General features: G+C 45.6%; 1 protein-coding gene across 3 annotated transcripts; it reads left to right on the top strand.

The window, feature by feature from the left end:
* Nucleotides 1-509: 509 nt before the first annotated feature.
* On the top strand, nucleotides 510-16497 carry LRRC30 (leucine rich repeat containing 30). Of its 3 annotated transcripts, XM_032311270.1 has the most exons (3): nucleotides 510-2304; nucleotides 7429-7538; nucleotides 16310-16497. In XM_032311270.1, the coding sequence occupies exon 1, from the start codon at nucleotides 767-769 to the stop codon at nucleotides 1670-1672; it is 906 nt and encodes a 301-aa protein (XP_032167161.1). In that variant the 5' UTR covers nucleotides 510-766; the 3' UTR covers nucleotides 1673-2304; nucleotides 7429-7538; nucleotides 16310-16497. The 3 variants fall into 3 exon arrangements, 2 of the variants coding, with proteins under 2 accessions (XP_032167161.1, XP_032167160.1); XM_032311269.1 differs by lacking the exon at nucleotides 16310-16497 and having other exon boundaries at nucleotides 7429-7702; XR_004278245.1 differs by lacking the exons at nucleotides 510-2304; nucleotides 16310-16497 and adding an exon at nucleotides 6346-7100 and having other exon boundaries at nucleotides 7429-7702.
* The last annotated feature ends 3189 nt before the right edge of the window (nucleotides 16498-19686 follow it).

Genomic DNA, 19686 nt, shown 5'->3' on the forward strand with positions numbered 1-19686 from the left:
ATCCAGAAGCCCAGAGTGAAGCAGAGGACCGCAGAGCGTCTCTGGTTGAAATGAGCATGGCGGGGTCTGGGCCCCTTCATCCACTCCTCACGGAGTCACCTGTGACAAGCGCCGTGCAGAAACCTTAACCCTGGGGGAGGACTGCAGGTGTCCAGGCTCCTCCCATGACTTTTTCACAACTGTGCAACTCATCAAAGTTTGAAAACAGGTGTGCGCCATATCATCTGACCATCGCGGCTTCAGAAACAGAGCTCTGTCACTAGCGTTCATGAAGCTCACGGTCGCTCTGAAGGGGTCTGGATGAGTTCCCGTGGCCACGCACACAGTCTGGCCCTTGCACGGTTGGCTTTCTTTCTCCACTTTGTTGCGTTTTGGGGATGGGCTGCTTTATCACCTGCTCAGCTCCAATATCCAAGAAAAGCTGAGAAGGCTAAGTTAGGTGCAGCCTCCCCGTGACCTCTTTGCACACACACCAGGCCAATAAAACTGGGGCCGAATGACAGTGACAGCTGCCTTGTGGCAGTCAGAGGGACTCGAGCAGTTCAGTTCCGCAGTCTCAGGGACGAGCGTATCATTACAGTCCGGCTGTTCTGAGAGAGGCCACCTAAACCCACCCTCGGGGCTGGACCACGGCGGAACGGCTCAGGCCCCTGCAAGGCCCTGCTGAGACCCCTCTGTGAGCTTCCTGCCAGCAGCAGCTCAGCTTTCGGCAGGTGGGGACCCCCTCCCAGCCTCTCCAGAGGCCAGTGAGTGGAAAGGAAGGAAGATGGGAGCCAAGCAGTCAAGGGCTTGCTGCAGGGACAAGGGCCCCAGGGGGATGGTCCTGCTCCGAGGGAGGCAGCCCTTCTCCTCGTGGGACAACAGTCTGCTCTCGGGAAAGGACCCCCGGGCTCTGCTGAAGCGGGGCATGCGTCACGTCAGCTTCAGCCTGGTCACCAAGGGCATGACGGACGTCCCCGACTTTCTGTGGAGCTTGTCTGAGGTCCAGAAGCTCAATCTGTCTCACAACCAGCTCAGGGCTCTCCCGCCTGATGTGGGAAAGCTGAGCCGGCTGGTGGTCTTGAACCTCTGCGGGAACCGCCTGCGGAGCCTGCCCCGGGAAATCAGCCTCCTCAAGAGCCTCAAGGTCCTGTTCGTGAACATGAACTGCCTGACCGAGCTGCCCGCCGAGTTGAGCACTTGCAGAAGCCTGGAGGTCCTGAGCTTGTCCCACAACTGCCTCTCCCAGCTTCCCGCCAGCTTCGCTGACCTCTCCAGGTTGCGAAAGCTAAACCTGAGCAACAACTACTTCGCTCACATCCCCGTCTGCGTGTTTGCGCTGAAGGAGCTGGATTTCCTGCATGTGGGCTCTAATCGCCTGGAAAACATCGCCGAGAGCATTCAGTGTCTGGCCAGTCTGCAGATCTTCATCGCCGAGAGCAACAACATCCACTCCTTCCCGCGGTCGCTCTGCCTGCTCACCAGCCTGGAGCTGCTGAACTTGAACAACAATGACATCCAGACCCTCCCGGACGAGCTCTACCTGCTGTGGAGACTGGGGCGGATTGCTTGGAATCCCATGGACAAAGGGCTCCACATTTCCCATAACCCGTTATCCAAGCCTCTGCCGGAGCTGGTGGAGGGGGGCCTGGAGATGCTCTTCAGTTACCTGAAGGACAAAAAGCACAACTGACTGGGCCCCAGAGGCATGGTCCGGCGCCAGCTCATGGACACCTGTCCGCTGGGTACTGCTCTGGTCTCAGCTTTCTGCTCTAACCGTTCATGTTGGTCAGTGCTTGCGTTCAGATTTGCCGAGTGGTATGGAACCCTCATTCTATGGAGGTGTTTGCTTTGACCTCTGTGTGTGCCTAAGAAGCCCCCTGATGTGATGTTCATCTCATCCCAAACGTAAATGGAAACAGGTCTTCGGTTTTCTCCGAAGAGAAACCATTCTGATTCTTCCGATGCGCCGCAGGATTCAGCCCTTGGAAGAGTAGGCAGCAGGTCTGATCGATGGAACTCAGAAGTCAGGTATTTGCTAAGGATGTGCTGTGGGCCAAGTATGGTATGAGACACTAACACCATCTGGTTTCAACCCTTGAACTGGCAGGCGGCCGTCAGAGAGCTGCAGTGCGGAGTGCTCCTAGGTCAGCCTCGATCAGACGTTACTGGGGACCAAAGAGCAAGCTGGAGGACTGCTCTGCTGGCAACGACCGCGTCGGGCAGAGCTTCCCCACCCCGAGTTCTGGGGGAAACAATCATAAGAAATCTGTCTCTAAAATGACTGTAGAGCAACACTCCAGCTGCTTATGTTTACGTCTGCTGGTGAGTGACAGGAATAGCATGATGGCTTTCAGATAATAAATACAACTGTTTTTAATGCACAGTTTCAACCTTCTTTTCCAATCCTCGGGTACCCACTGTCATATCCCTGAGCTTTTCCAAAGACACCAGCCAATGGTTAAATCAGCCAATTCTATTTTCTCTTCTCCCTTACTAGATTCGCCCTCTCAGGGGTGAGGCTAATAATTGGGGGAGAAAATGGCCAAATGGCAGGAAGGACGAAGTAAGGCACAGGCAAGTCACACGCAGAAGAGTAATTACCCTTTTCACATTCAAAGGAGGGTAATATTTGCCACTTCGCTTTTGCATGTGGACATTTAAAAAATGAGTTTGGTGACATTTAAAAGCTCTTTGGACAAAAGGCTCTGTAAAAATATTAAGTTTGTTTTGTTTTTAATTCTTAGAGTACACAGCTGTTAGTTAAAGGTGGACATTCGGGTGAGCAATTACAGAGTTTCTGCTGCCAGGGTTGCTGGGTCTTACTGCTGTCAGCAGCCAAGAACCCCTAAGACAGGACTATTTATTCAGAGGTAAAGAAATTCCAAAGAAAATATGGCAGTGAAGAAAGGGCAGTCCCTTCAGATCAATGGAGAGCCAGCCAAATGCTCAGGTTTGGGGGATGATTTCTCTACAGAGTATACCAAACAATATCAGGACTTGGGATTTGCAGTTGCTGGAAGGCTTGCCTAATTTCTTAACACCCTTAGTTTAATTTAGTTAAACTTACGTTTCTCAGCACCTTCTGCACACTGGACACTGGGCTGGGAATTCAAAAGGAGCAGCGCCCCGTTTCTTCTACCAAGAAACTCATGGTCTGGTGACAGAGACAGACCCACATGGGTTTCTACAATATGTGGCACGTCATGATCCCTGCCCAAGGAAAGCGTAAGCAAAGGCCAAGCCAGGATGACACACTGGATGATGTAGACTAGATCGAACCCTGAGTCCTTAGTAACCAAAGAACAGTGACTGAAGGACTTGACTGGGGTGAGCCAGTCAAACCCTCCTCGTCCCAATCCCCCACCCCCCACGCCACTCCGGAAAGAGTGGCAAAGCCCTGGGGCAGTGGGGAGCACCCTCTCGGGTTCTGAGCTTAAGCGACATTAGCGTGGAGCTGCTCAAAGGGGTCCACATAACTTCTCCATAGGAAAAGTGATTTTCCCAATGGACCCTCAAGTCCATCTTCCCGTCCATAAAAGAGGGAAGCCAATCCCTCCTGCTAGCATCAGATACCAGAATTCCATTAGCACGTTTGTGCATGAGCTCTTCTGTTGAACCACTGCAAACAGATCTTACCAATGTCGCTGGGAGGCAGCTGAAGAAGTCCCCCCCCAAGCACCCAGCCTGCAGCACCGAGATCTGTGTGTCCCTGCCAGGCACACACAGGCACACTCCAGTAGCCTCAGCCTCTCTGGCTTGCTGGAGCCAAGGCTATTTAAAGATTTCAGTGGCATTCTTCCTTGACCTCATGACTCAGTGGGGCACTGCAGGGCGAGCCTTCCTCCGCAGAGCAGAACCGGGCAGATCGCTTACTGCAGCTTTTTGGCTGGAGCACATGCAGCTGTCTGATAAACGCCGGCTTGTGCCAGGATCACGCCCGTTGCTGTCTGCTGCTGAAGAACCACTTGGGCTCACACTGAATGGCCATGACCTTGCACTGGGCAGAGCGGCAGGCCAGCACGGCGGCACCGTGCTTTTTCCGCTGAACCAACCGTTTATTTCCTCTCCTTGCTTTTGCAGTCACTTGATCCCACAGTAACTCGACTCCAGGGAAAGCACAGGACCATATTTTGAAGGTGACCCAAGAGCTGATTATACCTTCTTAGAGGAAAAAAATTGGTATCGATTTGGTTGCCCGCGGCCATGCTGCCATTGGTAACGTTCAAAAGTATAGTGCCAAGGTTTGTTTTGTTAATGCTCAGCGTGGCGGAAATCATAAAAGTCATCGTAGTTGCCCGGGATGCTTTAGATATTGATTCTTTGTGAATGCTCCTTTTTATTGATAAAGGGAAGTGCCGAGCAACACCCCCCTCCAAAAAAAAGAAAAAAGAAAAAGTAAAAAAGCATAAACATGCTTAGTTATTCAAGACACTAACGTGGAGGGAATTAGATACCACCTTCAGTGTCTTTGCTGTCAAATTCTGCAGTTTGCTGACTGACTGTGAATGCTTCTTGCTTCTCTTTTGTAGTTCTAATACTGCCACATTCAAATAACTCCCAGGTATTTCTAAGGCTTTGGAAATCAAAGCGCTGATGATGGCTGCACTGGCAGCGGAGTGTATTTAGCCAAAGAATACGCACTAATTGGACGTTTGATGTGGGGAGCTTGAGGCCCGCATTCCCGATGATATTGTGGTGCTCAAGTCACTCGGCTCTCGGTACGGAGCAATCTCCGTGGTGTGTTCAGAAACACCTTTAGAAGCTGTTGCAGACTACAAGCATACAATTAAGGAAAAAATCCTACGTTCATGGGAAAGTAAGACGACTTTGAAAAGACACATCTGTTCGAGGAATAATACTGCTAAATGCATAAAACTGCTGCGCATGAGAAGGAAAATGAAGTCATTTCTCAGCCCGTTGACTTAATAAATGGTTAATAGAAGAATTGTGCACCATTCTGGGGCTTTCGTTAATAGAGACTGCTTTTCTGTAGTTACCTAAGATCGAGCGACTTCGGAGCAGCACACCTGGATCTCACAATGGGAGTCATGCTGGCGACGGAAAGGGAAAGAGGGATGCTATTATAGTTTGCAGGGACCCATTAAACTAAACCCTTTCTTGTGGTGGTGGATTATTGCTTTTTAAGATTCCATTTCATATGCCTCAAAGCACATACTGAATATGCATTTTCGTATATATGCATTACAAACAGAAGGAAATTAAAGGACCCTGGGCGTGGTCTCTGGAAGACAGGGGCAGGTATCAGCACCCCGAGATTACTGGGTGCGTGAGGCTGGGCTGGGGTGTTTCTCTTCAGTAATACGGATGGGCTAGGGAGAGTCTGGACTGAGTCACTGAGGTGCTATTACAGATGATGAAAGATAGGAGGTAAGTTCAGAAAATGGTGTAAAAACCAAAAAAGGCAGAAATTCAGACTGCTAGATTTAGCTTATGTGATGGTCCTCCTCAATTGTTCCACTGATTACAATTGAAGTTCCTATGTGTGCTCTATCTTAACTCCACCAAGGAATTATTTTCAGTACTGTGTGAGATCTACTTGAGAAACACAAAATACCCAGCCTGGATGTAACGTGTAACTAAATACCAGTACCCAATCATTATAATTCACCCAAGAACACCCAAATACAACACCCTCAAATGTTTTGAGAAAACATAATAAAATTCAGAGAACATTAAAGCTATTATAAACAATAACGGGAACAACCTTGACCTTGTGGAGGAAAGAACTTTTTACAAATGTTCCTTTTAAGCTACCTGCCAAGTTATGCGTTGAATCCCGAGCATTACTAATTAAAAAGAAAAGGACAGCATAGTAATAAAAGGGAAGCAGAGAGGGCTCATAATGAATTTGTAAGAGCTTGGGCGTCATTAGGCAAACATCACTGAAAGTGATTAGCATGAAGCTTGCTGTGCAGATTTTTAAAGTAGTGTACAAGGAATCTACTTGCAAAGAGCGGGCTTATTTTCTGCTGCTTTTAGACTCACTCCTTATTTCAGCACAAGAGAGAAAATAAAAGATGAATTGACATCTATCCACAAAGCATCAAAGTATTTCCTCATGCCCAGGAGAGAAACAGGCATTGTGAAAGCTACGAGACTGCTGGCTGCCAATGAAACATTGTATCATCAGCCATGTTCTTTCCTTTCTGGAGTTCCCCAGAAGCCAGCGCCCACTTAGGAGAAGCCTGTGTTGTTCTGTCTCCTGATGTCATGCTGATCACTCCTGTGCATAAACATGGGGAGAGGCCCTGCAGGGGGTAGGGAAAGCTCCTGCTCTCAGGGTGGGCCGGTCAGTTGCAAAACTCGAAATAAGCTTCACTGTATCCTAAGACTATGCAGGTGTTGGGGACATGACAAAAGAACAAGATCCCCACACTCCAGGGGCTCCCATGTCCAGGGCCAAGCTCAGCTAAACAGCTAAATGGGAGGAAAACTGCCTCAGTAGATGCAAAGTGAGTATAAAGACATGTGCGTGAGCATAGAGAAGGGGCAGAGGGATGATGAGATTGCAGTAGTGTGAGGTACACACAATCTGACTTGACAGCTTTTGAGCTTTGTTCTGCTTTGTCTTTTGGAAAATCTGTGAATCCCACCCTCCCAGAGTAGTCTGCTTTGTAACAATGTTGTGGCTTTTTTTTTTTCCCTACCTGAATCCAAGATGAAGGGCATGTACGTGGCCTGAGAGAGAGCACGTCGTCATAATGGCGGCACCCGGTACTGTGAATTCAAGTCAAGCCTCTCTCCCATCTCATTATGGGCAAGGAGGCTTCTGAAAGCACCCAGGTTGACAGTGATCCCCAACATCGACTGCTCATCAGAATCCCCTGAGGGGTAAAAAAAAAAAAAGAATCCCTGAGGAACTTCAAAAAAGAACGCCTCCATTTCAGAGATTTTGATAGAGCTGGATTAAGTGGGGCCTGAGCTTCTTATTTTTACTTTTTTGTTGTTGTTGTTAGTTTGTTTGTCTTTGTTTTTGTTTTTTAATTCCCTCGCTAATTCTGTGCTGAGAAATGCTGATGCAGGCTCTTCCCTGAATGGTGTGATATAGAACTGTTAGCCAATGGTGGAAGCTACCCACTGAGAGAGGGCAGTAAGAGGTGAGAGATCCACAGAAACACTGCTGGTGGATTGTGGTAGGGTTCGTCTGGGCACTTGTTAAACACTGAGAATCCCAGGTTCCGTTGGTGTCCCTTCAGATTCAGGAGGTCCAGGGGAGGGTTTGGCATGCGTCGGTCTGACAAGCCCTCTCTGTGGTTCCTATCACATGACACACTGGAGAAGACGTGGGCTAGCAGAATATGTCCCACTGGAAAATGGGAAAGGCCCTGTGTTCCAGACTCAGCTACGACCTCGGTGCTGCTAATTCTCCTGACCAGCTCTGCCGTTGACTTTGAACTCTTTGCTGACTCTTACCTTTGCATCCAGGCTATAGAAGAGATGCAATGATTTATCGTTGATTGAAGAATGAATAGCACATAAGGAAGTGAACCCATACACACAGATGTTACCCTCTCCAGGCCTCCGTTTCCTGTGAGGTGAGGCAAACTTATTTTAACAAGAATTTACTTCAAACTTCCTTCAGTTTTAAAATTCTGACTCTATTTTGTTTTTTTTGCTTTGTCTTCCCTTTATCAAATGCCTCAGCGAATAGACAGCTGAGCTTATAATCACCGTGATTACTCAAGAAAAGCAAAAAAAACACTGAGGAGCTTGGTCACGATCATTATGAATGTTTTAATATCTCCTTGTGGCACCATAGAAAATATCATTTAATTTTGATGCAAGTTTGTAGACCTCCAAATTGTCTGAATCCCACCTCTAACTTTTTATTGGATTGAAGGCTCAGAAAAGAGAATCTAGTTTGGCTTTGTTGATTGGCTGATTCAAAACCTCTTCTGTTTTGCTGGAAGAGAAAAGAATTTGTAATTATCCATTTTCCATTAAAAACAAAAAGCTCATTGGATTTGGTTCAATAACATGATTTGGGCACTTGGAGTGGAAATCTTTCCTCTTTACAAAAAAGCATTATGTGTTCCTAAGTGTGAGTTGAACTCTTGTGATAAAATGCATGCCTCCTCCCCAACACTTCCCTGTCCACATAGGCAGATGAGTCAAACTGGAATTTCAGTATAAATTTTCAAAAGCAGTTTCTGCAAATGAATTCACATAAGGCTGCAATAGTTCTCCCCTTAGTTTTTCTGATTCTTCATAATGGTCCTCTCTCTGCCTCGGTTGCTTTAGTCAAAGCCACACATATCTACCTACCTACCTACCTACCTACACGGGTAGAAACTGGAAATTAACTACCTGAATTTGTTTTTGACTAGCCTTCCTTATAAGAGGCTAAGCTATGGTTGTGTTCAATAAGAATTCTTTTTTTTTTTTTTTTTAAGATTTTATTTATTTATTTGACAGAGAGAGAGAGGGAGAGAGAGCAGGCAGGGGGAACTGGAGAGGGAGAAGCAGGCTCCCCCACGGAGCAAGGAGCTCAATGTAAGGCTTGATCCCAGGACCCCTGGATCATTCCCTGAGCCAGAGGCAGTTGCTTAACCCTCTGAACCACCCAGGTGCCCCCGATAAGAATTCTTGAATAATTTTGTTGCCATAAGTACTTAGAGAATTCGGAAGGGCAGATTTGGTTTTTTCCTCCTAGGCCAACATACAGAAAACAAGGTTGAGGAATGTTTTCATTCTGGGAATCACAGAAGTAGTTTAAACAAAGAATCTAGCAGAGAAGAATACAGGTCTTCATGTTTTCATATTTTATATTTTCTTATCATAATTAAATGTAAATAAATACTGTAAATAATCTAGAAATCTGTTTAATTTCCCAGAAATGTATATAATATGTTTGTTACAGAAAACTTCCATTGTTCGTGATCATGGTATCTACCCTGCCACTGGGGTACTGGGTGGCTCAGTGGGTGAAGCCTCTGCCTTCCGCTCAGGTCATGATCCCAGGGTCCTGGGATTGAGCCCCAGGTCGGGCTCTCTGCTCAGCAGGGGGCCTGCTTCCCCCTTCCCCTCTGTCTGCCTCTCTGCCTACTTGTGATCTCTCTCTGTCAAATAAATAAAATCCTTAAATATATATGAAAGGGTCCGTAGACAAAAGGACGAGACTGATACAAAGCGAAGGTCAAGCAAAGCTTTATTTTGCGCCGAGCATGGAGAATGAAACTGACCAGCCAGGGCTGTCTCTTGCAAAGAGGCGACCCCTCCCAGTCTCACAGACTAACTTTTATAGAGTAAAGTCCATGTGGTTGAGCCTGGCCACACACAGGTGGCCAATTGAATTGAAATTCACCCCATGATAGTCATTTAATTCAGCCTATGACCTTGGCTGGAATCGGCGCCTTTGTCTGGTGCCAGATAGGCGGGGCTCGCACTCCTTGGCGGGTACTACGCGCGCTTTCCCTTGATTGGACGTTTCCACCTGGCCTGGCTCATCCTTGGTGGGTAGGGAGGTAATACGTGCGCTTTTACTGATTGGACGTTTCCACCTGGCCGGACACGTCCTTGTATGTGGGCTCCGTTATCAGGGGTTGGTCGGTCATATTTCACCAGTTCTGTTTCTAAGCGCTTTTCTCTTGGGGGGAAGGGGTAGGTTCAATCTAAGTTTACTGCATAAACAACAAAATGGCTTGTTCTGGCTAAGTAGGCCCTTACTATATATATAGAAAAGAAAACTTCCATTGTTCATCTGAACATGTAGGATGTTGACTTTAGAAAATTGAGTTTAATCACTTGGTTTGTAAATGAACTTGCCAGGCTCTTATTAATTCACTACTACAAATACCATTTGAGTGGACTCTTTCTCTTGTATGGCCAAAGGAGGATACTACCTCGGTCAGGACGAACAGATGCATTTTTTTATGCCCTGTGAGGCCAGTTGCTTCACAGTCATTGTGTAAAGGTCAAGGATGAATTTGACAAAAGCACCTGGTCTGTGTGCACCCTAGCAGGGCTAGGGTGTCAAACTCTGCATATTTGGAAGAATAGCCTGGCCTTTGACCAATTCCTGGGAAATAACATTTAAGCCCTCAGAGTACCCTGTCTGACTAGTATCTTTGTATATACCTGGGCCGCACCAGACGGTCTACGCTCACATGGTGATTTATGGTGTGGCCCGTGGCAACACATTGTCACTGTGACCTCTGGAGAGGCTAGAGACAGGAGCGAAGTCAGCCACATGGGAGCTCCCACTAAAAATCAACCAGTCACCAAGGCTCAGGTGAGCGCTCTGGGTTGCTGTTACCCTGGACGTGTCACATGTCTTTGCGGACAGAATTCAGCACTGTCGAACAGTTGTATTTGGGGAGGGGATAGAGAGGACCTTGTCTCTGGTCTCTCCTGGATTCTGCCAGATGCTTCCTTATCTTTGCTAATTTCGATTTCTGTCTCTTTGCTATAATAAATGATAACCACGAGTATAGCAGATTTTCAGAATTTTACGAGTCCTTCTAGCAAATTGTTGAGCCTGAAGGTGGTCTTGGGGGTGCCCCCAAAGCATGGGGTAGAGAGATTTTATGAGGAAAGCAAGAAAAGAGAAGCCATAGGCTCTCAGATGCCACCTCCATGCTGGCCACCTGTGGCAGGGATGCCTTTTGGGGGAGAGAATTCACTTCCTTGATTGTTCTCCCTTTTTATAGGGAAAGACTAGTTAGAAATCTCTTCCAGGCCTCTGGGTGGCTCGGCTGGTTAAGTGTCCAACTCTCGGTTTCAGCTCAGATCTTGATCGCCAGGATTGTGAGATCCAGTCCAAGTCAGACTCCATGCTGGGCGTGGAGCCCTCTCTTAAAAAAAAAAAAAAAAAAAAAAAAAAAAAGGAAAAAAAATCTTTTCCAATATTCCTTTCTTTCCTCCAATATTTCAGTGACAGATGATGATGGTGGCTTGTACCAGGGTGGTGATGGAGGAGGTGATGAAATTGTGGAGATAATTTTGATGATACTCCTGCAGAAATTGCAGGGTTGAATGTGAAGCGGGGGTGGGGGGAGACAGACCCAGAAACGGAGAGAAACGGAGAGAGAGATCCAGATTAAATTCAGTGTGTTTGACCCGAGCAGCTGGAAGTTTAAAGTTGTCATTTATGGAGAAAGGGAAGGATTCAGGGGAGAAGATCAACATGCTAAGTTTGAGAAGATAAATAGATTTTCCGATGGGTCTGATGAAGAGACACTAGGATAGAGAATCTAGGGTTTCCGGGACGGTTGTTGTTGAGAATATGCATTTGGGAATCCGTAGCAAAATATACAGGAAGAAGTCAGGAAAAGATGTGTTCATTGTGAAGGGTTTCGGTCAAAACCGGCAATTCTTTTCCTTTAACTTTTAGTAATCTAAGTGTGATACTTAGTCATCTGGAAAATTCCTGCAGGTGGTAAAGCTGGCTTTTTTTTCCAGATGTTGGATAAATGGAATTTTACTACTTCTAGATCTCAGACTTATGTTTGTGAAAAGCCCTGCAATTATTGGTTGCTAGGAAGAGAGGCATTCTCTAATCACATAGAAATTAGATCATAGAAGGGCAGATGTCCTGAGGGGACACTTGACGCCCCATCTGCCTTTGTCTACTTCCTAATTGACAGGGGATTTTAATCCATCACCAAGGAATGATCTGTGCTGGTATCCCTCAAGCTTCCCTGAAATACAGTCGGACAAGTCTCAATGCATCTCCCCTCCCCTTTTTTCCTTCTCCACGGGTTTTAATTTGTCTTGACCTGAGGGAACATCAGTATGTTTGCAAATTACATGGTTAAAACCAGAGTGAGGAATAGCAAATCCACATTCACATTAGATTTTCTTTTTGAATGTTGGAGTTTGCCCCTGCAGTTTCTCCTGCCTACGCACCTGATTCATCCCCAGGGCTTCTTGATGGGTCCACAGGACAAGGGCCCACAAGGCCTCTCTGTTACTGTTGTATTGTGTATTCTTCTGCTTTTCTTGTTCTGAATTACTAAGTCTCTCCAGTTTAAGTAGCGCAAACAGCCTGGCTTTGGAACACCAGCTAAATACCATCTTCTATTTAACCTCATTTCATATTATCTCTACAGACATGGAAACACCATGAAGTCCTGCACAAGGAGAATTATGAAGCTTTGGATTTTTATTCTTGCACGTGGGGCAGAAAAATTGTTCTATGCGTCCTGATCTATTTTTACACAAATCACAGAGAGAGGGGGGCACTTTGGGATCAATGCAGGTTGTGATCTATTATTTCCTCTTTTTCTTCCGCATAAGATATTGAAAGAAAAGAAAGCGGCTGAACAATTTTGAAAAACAAAGGAAAAGTTCTCCTGGCATGGATGCATGATTTTTTCCACACGTTGGTTAAATAATCTGATTGTCATTTATATCTTGCTAATATAAGCTCTTTTGAACAGATCCTACCCTCCTAGCTCAAACTGCAGAGACAGCCCGCAGGATTTTATCTTCTCACTGGGAAATTATTTTCTCCATTGTGTTTTGATGATGACAGGCCTTTTTCCATCTCGCAGTTCCTCCTCCTTGGGGGAAAAGAAATTTAAGGAATAACTTCTGATTTGATACTTGCTGTTCTGCCCACGTATCACCGAGGTTTAAATACTGTCTACAAACTTGCTAAGAACCTACTTTAAATCTATGCTCTGGGAAAATGAGAAACAAAGGAGAAGAGAAGAAAGATCCTTTTTAAAAGAATATATCTGAGAATATGTGTGAAATATTTTTACTGAGTGCATAGCATTGTATAAAGGTACATCTATGGGGGGAGTGTAAGCTAAAATCCTATAATTCTGCTACGTAGAAATTCTCACTGCACTTGGAGATGCCTTCCTCTATGTCTTAATTCAAAACTTTGTAGTTCATCACTAATTCTAGAAAAGAAGGATCGGTGTTTCTGTCTACCAGCCATAGGAAAGCCACATAAACACACTTCAACATTCACAGGATTTGTCAGCTTTGAAATCACAGTTCTTGATTTTTTTTTAACCTAAAGGATTGACATTATTTTGAATTTTGTACAAAAGTAAAGCTTTCTTAATAATGTTACCACATTATTTCAAATCTTTGACATTCACATTTTCATATAATGTAACAATATCTTATAGTGCAGAGAAGTGTTGGTCCGGTTGCTATCAAAGGCAATAAAAATTGTACATTGTACCCAGTTCCGTAGTTCAAGGGCTGACCGAAACTTCATCAGTATTCTTGTCTTAATCTTCCCAGGCTAACATCTATCCAGTAGTTGCAAACTCTAGATGTAGAACAAACAAAACTTAAAATTCACCTAATCTGAACTCCTTCCCCACACATCGTTTGAAGAAGCATTTGTGCTCAAGCACATCCAGGAACTGGGCGCTCACCCGCATGTAAACCGTCAAGTCTTTTGATCTCTTGATATTTTTCTCTTAAACCTGATCCTGGTGCCTTGTTCTCCATCTCCATAAATGGTGCCTCCAACCACCAGCAGCCCAAGGTTCATTCTAGCCATCTGACTGTCGTACTCCTCTCATATGACCTACCGCCCAGTCCCGCGTGTTCCCTCCGAAACCCTTTCCCCAGTCTCTGTCGCTGTCCTTCTGTCCACGCCAGCATCATGCCTCATTCTGATCTCCCTTTTTCCTTCTCTTGGCCCCTTTTTCAGGCATCCCCCACGCAAGCACTAAGAGGGATATTTAAAAATGTGAACAGGATCATGGTAGGCGGCTGCTGGAAGGCCTTCACTATGTATTTGCAATAAAATCCAAAAGCTTTCATATGATCTACAAGGCCCTGCAATCTCCACTCCAACTGTTTCTTCAGACTCATCACCTTCCTCTGTTCTCTCACGAATGTGCACCCAGGCTGGTCATCTTTAGTTCTGGAAGGGGCCAAACACTGCCTCATCTTAGGGCTTTCAAGCACATTGTTCCCTCCCCTGGGAATGCACCTGCCCAACTGCTTACCCTTTACCTCAGATACATTTTCTCAGAAAATCTTTCCCTGTGGGATGCCTGGTGGCTCAGTGGGTTAAGCCTCTGCCTTCGGCTCGGGTCATGATCTCGGGGTCCTGGGATCGAGCCCCGCATCAGGCTCTCTGTTCAGTGGGGAGCCTGCTTCCCTCCTTTCTCTGTCTGCCTCTCTGCCTACTTGTGATCTCTTTCTCTCTGTCAAATAAATAAATAAAATCTTTAAAAAAAAAAAAAGCTTTCCCTAACCTTTTCCCTCATAACTTTTTCTTCATGGTCCTCACCACAATCGAAAGTACATGGGTGTGTGTGTGACTGTATGCACATGTAATATGTATATGTAATTACACATAGACACGCACTGATGTGGGACGTATATAATATCTCCCATCCCAGGACAGTGGGCAGAATATCTGCCTTATTTAACTGTTGAATTGCCCCCCATACAATTTTCTTCCTGGCCGACCTTAAGCACCCAGTACATCGCCCAGAATATATATAGTCACACCTAATTATTAGAAATCATTAATTTAGAAATTGCGTCTTAGTTGAAATTTGTTAATCAACCAAAGGATATATGTGTATCCCTGATTAAGAAGTGCCTTTTCCTATAAAGCAAAGTTAGGCTCATTAAGAAATATTGTACTTGAGAAGTAAAAAATAAACATATGAAGTGCATATTGCTTATTTAGGTTAACTTTAACATGAGCAGAGCATGCATAATTAAACTCGCAGTCATGAGTTAAATAAATAAATGATGAGCTTGGGGACAGAATGGCCCCCATTGGCAGGATCGTCTCCTTTAGTGTTTGTTTGACAGAGGACGTTACCCAGGTTGTTGGTGGTACGTGGAACAAATAATAAAGATTAAGTATGATCATAACACAGCGTCAGTAACATTTATGGAGTACTTACTTAGCACAAGTCAGGTCTATTTAATTCTGACAAGATGCCTCTCTATTAGTAGGTACTTTTATTACCCCATTTTACAGGTTGGGGGACTGAGACTCGGGGAGCATAAATTACTTATCAGTGCAGTCATTGAGGGAGCAGGGCAATTGACTCCAGGTTGTCTGACGCCAGCCACCTTGAGAGTAACTGTCGTACTGTGTCATCTCCCAGCTGTGTTGCCCTGATCTGCCCATGGAGAGCATCAGGATCTTGCTGGCAGGAAACCCCCTTCTTTGTGGTTGGATATCTCCTCTTACTAGCACACAAAAGAGTTCTTAACTCACACCTTTATAAGAACAGACTGAATTCAAGGGAGCTGTTTACTGACAATTACATTTGTTTGTAACCCGAGTGTGTATTTAAGAAAGAGATCATTAATACGCTAGCATGTCTATGATAGTTTTTGGTATTACTAACGGTTCCCTCAATGTGGGTACTGGGGAAGCCTCATCTAGAAACTGATCTACATTAAGTCATTAGGTAGTGATGCATCTCTCATAAATAATTCCTATGACAACCCTGTTAATTGGTTATTTTCCATAAATGAAGAAAGTGGGGTGCAGAGTGTGCCCATGGTCTTGTCCTCAGGGGTAGCAAGCCTGGAGGAGGCTGATGCCTTGCCTAGCCTGGGCTGTGCTCAGTGAATCCTACCATAGGGAGATGTTAGGATCAGCTTGAAGAGGAGGCATCATTTAAGGCTGTCAAGGCAGGGGCCCTTGTGGGGAGAATTGGAAGTCGATGTAAGTTGAAGCTGGAGAAGATAAGAGAAAGGAGGAGTGGGTGGGAACAGAGGAAACCAGACTCAGGTTGGATTTCACAAGCATCCAGAACAGGAGGTTCTGTGGGGAAGTGCCAGTGAGGGGTGGAGGGGACAGGTAAAGGTTTCTAAGTAGCTGGGATGGGTGGGCTGACCCCTGCCCATTCCTGTTCCCCCAGCTGCCCAGCCAGGAACTTCAGGACAGCCCTCTTGGAAGGAAGTCCTCTTCCTTTGACATTCTGCTCCTTCCCTTCTCTCCTGCCCTGTCCCTGCTGTCACCATTAGAGCAGCCCTAGCTTGTAACAAAAGCTGTGCGCTCCTCTAAGACAGCCGTGAGCATTTGGGCCATCATGGTTCTGCTGTTAAATTCTCCAAGGACAGACGTTGCACTTCAGCTGTATGGAGTACATCTCCCAGTCACATTTCTCCCAGCAACGATCTTTGAGTTCTAGTGGTTGATGCCCACACTGGTACGACTCTCAGGTACCAGTCTTTCAGGAGTCAGGATGATTCCAATGTGTGTCTTCCACCGCAGGCTCCAGAGGGCCCACGGCTCCCGTGGGCACATTCCCAGATTCCCTTAGTGTTTGCCGGGAAGGGGATTCTCATGTGGGATGCATGCTGTCCTTGTCCAGGCAGCCTGTTCTCTCCTCATCTCCTTCTCTCCCCACAGGCGTCTTCTGTGAGATTCGGGGCTAAACACCGTCCCTGACACGCTGCCAGAGCACAGTCCAGGCTGCCCAGTACGGTTAACCACGTCGCCGACTCCAGATCTCCAAACACGCCAACCTGTCCCGATGTATTAAGTCTATCACTTCCGATTCAAACAGGTCTTCAAACATTGTAGGAAGTATTTCACTGATTAGTTTCCCTGATAAGTGCATATAAATAGTTTTACACTCTGGTTTCAGTTGTAACAACTCATAATATTTGGCTGTGGAAATCGAAGACAGGTTAAGGAATGTTTTAGACATCAACTCAGCCCTTCAATAATGCGTTCAATACCTCTAAAAGTGACAGCAGATCAAGGATGAAACGAAACAGTAAACAGAGAGAAGGCAGATTTCACATACGGTGGCAGCTCTCTCATTTCAAGCCTCAGATGGAGCACTGGATCAAAATGCCGAATGGGATGGATGGTACTTGCATGTCCCAGATGAGTTGCTTTGGCTGCTGACAGAGAGCATGCTTTTTGCACCATGTGTTCTAAGTCAAAAGAAAAAAAAAAAAGTAAATGTAGGGCACAATTTAGTGTCATCCCACGGGAACTTCGATGGCCCGGGATATTGTTGTGAGAGGTGCAAATCCAGGCTCACTATTCTTCAGTTTTCTCCTCTCTGGGAGAGAGCAACAGTGAAGGAGAAAGAGGTCAAGGTCTCCACCAGGCACCCGAGGAGGGCGTGGCCTGCTGCGGAATCCCATGTGCCAACCCCAACTCCCAGGCCCTTCCTGTCTCCTGAAGTCTAAGGCACTTTCTTCCAGGGCTTGCCCTCTTCCTGTTCCCTAAAGTTCTCCATGTGTTAGGGCTTCACTTCTCTGCCCACTGCAGCCTCTGCCAGTTCCTATCTGTCGCTGCTTTGCATTCAGATTCCTCTTACTTTTCTCTGCCTGGTGCATTTTTTGTTGAGGTCCAAGTAAACCACTGCCTTCTCTGATCCCAGGACATTCCATGGGATGCCTCTTCCCTTTTTCTGAGCTGTACCCATAGTTATGGGATAATATATCCCCACAAGCGGCGCATTTGCAATGTGGTTCTGGATTCCTTGTTTGGCTGAAGGGGATTAGCATCACTGGCCTCTTAGCCTCTTGCTGTGCTTCTAATTTCAAGAGTCATGAGGTAGAGCCAGCCCTCATCCACTATTTTAATCCATATATTTATGGATTAATAAATAAGGTTAATCCCTCTACTGTACAAGGACATCACCCGGGGTGCCCGTAGCCTCCATGGCTGACATCACAGCATCACCTTAGCACAGGTTGTGGGTAAGAGCCCGTAGCCTCCATGGCTGACATCACAGCATCACCTTAGCACAGGTTGTGGGTAAGAGTCTGTGAGATGCATGTGGTAAAGATGGCACCTAACGGAGTGACCAGATCCTTCTATGTCTTCTCTTGGTGACAGTAGTTTTGCAACATCATGAACCCCAGAGAGCAATGTGTGAATTACCTGGCACAGCCCCACTACTGCCTCCTTACATGAGGTCAGCAGCCTCAGTTGCCACAGACACCATATTACGGAAGGGACTTGCGAAGTCTTTAAAAACTGGCATTAATTCTGGGAAATGAAGAAAAGCATGCATCAAATCTGACCCACTGCTTATTTGTGTAAATAAAGTTTTATTGGGACACAGCACACCTGTTTCTTTGTCTATTGGCTCTGGCTGTATTTGTATTACAACCACAGAGTTGAGCAGTTGCAACATAGACCTCCAGACTGTGTCACTGAGGTTTGGTCCTCAGTGAATGCCGGATTCCCACAATGTTGTGAAAGCATTCACAGGATGAGATCTTTTCTTCAATAGAATTTTGTTGGTAGGGTGGTTGTGAAGAAGATTAATCTGTGCCAAAGAGATGGACATTCTATCTATCAACCATCCAGCAGTGGCTGGAGGAAAGAAGCTAATCAACCTCTGATTTTTCCCTTTACTTACACATCTAAGGTTAATAACCATGGTGCTTCAGAACAGATGCTCTAAATTCTATGTGGAACTGAGATTATCTTTCTCTACCATCTGTTTGGTCCTACACTTTATTTTATTGTGCTTCCTTTTATGAAGCTTCAAACATACTGCATATTTTTTTCCCATAAATTGAAGGTTTATGGCAACCCTGTGTTGAGCAAGTCTACCTATGCCATTTTGTCCAACAGCCTTTGCTCTCACTTTGTATCTCTGTGTCATGCTTTGGAGATTCTCACAATGATTCAATACTTGTGTTCAGTGATCTTTGGTGTTACTCTTGTAATTGTTGTGGGACACGTATAAGATGGCAAACTTAATTGATAAATGTTGTGTGTGTTCTGACAGTTCCACCAGCTGTTTCTCTGTCTCCCTCCCTCTCCTCAGTCATCCCTATTCCTTGGAACACAATATTTAAATGAGGCCAATTAATAACCATAAAATAGCCTGCAAGGGTTCAAATGAAAGGCAGTCACCAGTCTCTCTTAGTAAGTCAAAAGCTAGAAATGATTTAGCTTAGGTGAGGAAGGCAGGTCAAAAACTGAGATAGGCTGAAATCTAGGCTTCTTGGGCCAAACAGTTAGCCACGTTGTGAATGCAAAGGAAAAGTTCTTGAAGGAAATTTAAAATGCTACTCCAGTGAACACATGAATGATAAGAAAGCCAAACAGACTTATTGCTGTTTGGAAGTTTGAGTGGTCTGGATAGAAGATCAAACCAGCTGCAACATTCCCTTGAGCCAAACAAAGCCTAATCCAGAGCCAGACCTGATTCTTTTCCATTCTGGGAAGGCTGAGAGAGGTGAGGCAGCTGCAGGAGAAAAGTCTGAAGCTGGCAGGAGGTGGTTCATGAGGTTCAAGGAAAGATGCCGTACCCATGACATCAACGTGCAAGGTGAAACAGCAGGTGTTGATGGAGAAGCTGCATCTAGTAATCCAGAAGACCTAGCTTAGATAATTCATGAAGGTGGCTACACTGAACAACAGACTTTGAATGTAGAAGAAACAGCCTTCTACTTAAAGAAGATTACATCTAGGACTTTCATAGCTAGATAGGAGAAGTCAATGTCTGGCTTCAAAGCTCCAAACGACAGGCTGACTCTTGTTAGGGGCTACTACAGCTGGTGACTTTAAGCTGAAGCTAGTGCTCACTGACCATGCTGAAAATCCCAGGGCCCCCAAGAATTATGCTAAATTGACTCTGCCTGTGCTCTATAAAGGGAACAACAGAGTCTGGATGACAGTACATCTGTTTACAAGATGGCTTACTGAATATTTTAAGCCTGCTGTTCAAACCTGCTGCTCAGGAAAAAAAAAAAAAAAAAAGATTCCTTTAAAAATACAATGGCTCAATGACAATGCTCTGGGTCACC

Source organism: Mustela erminea, chromosome 13 (genome assembly GCF_009829155.1).
Source record: "Mustela erminea isolate mMusErm1 chromosome 13, mMusErm1.Pri, whole genome shotgun sequence".
In the NCBI taxonomy this organism is placed as follows: Eukaryota; Metazoa; Chordata; class Mammalia; order Carnivora; family Mustelidae; genus Mustela; species Mustela erminea.

Bases quoted from the DNA above. Each gene is read 5' to 3' on its own strand.
- LRRC30 (XM_032311270.1), top strand. From the start codon at position 767: ATGGGAGCCAAGCAGTCAAGGGCTTGCTGCAGGGACAAGGGCCCCAGG.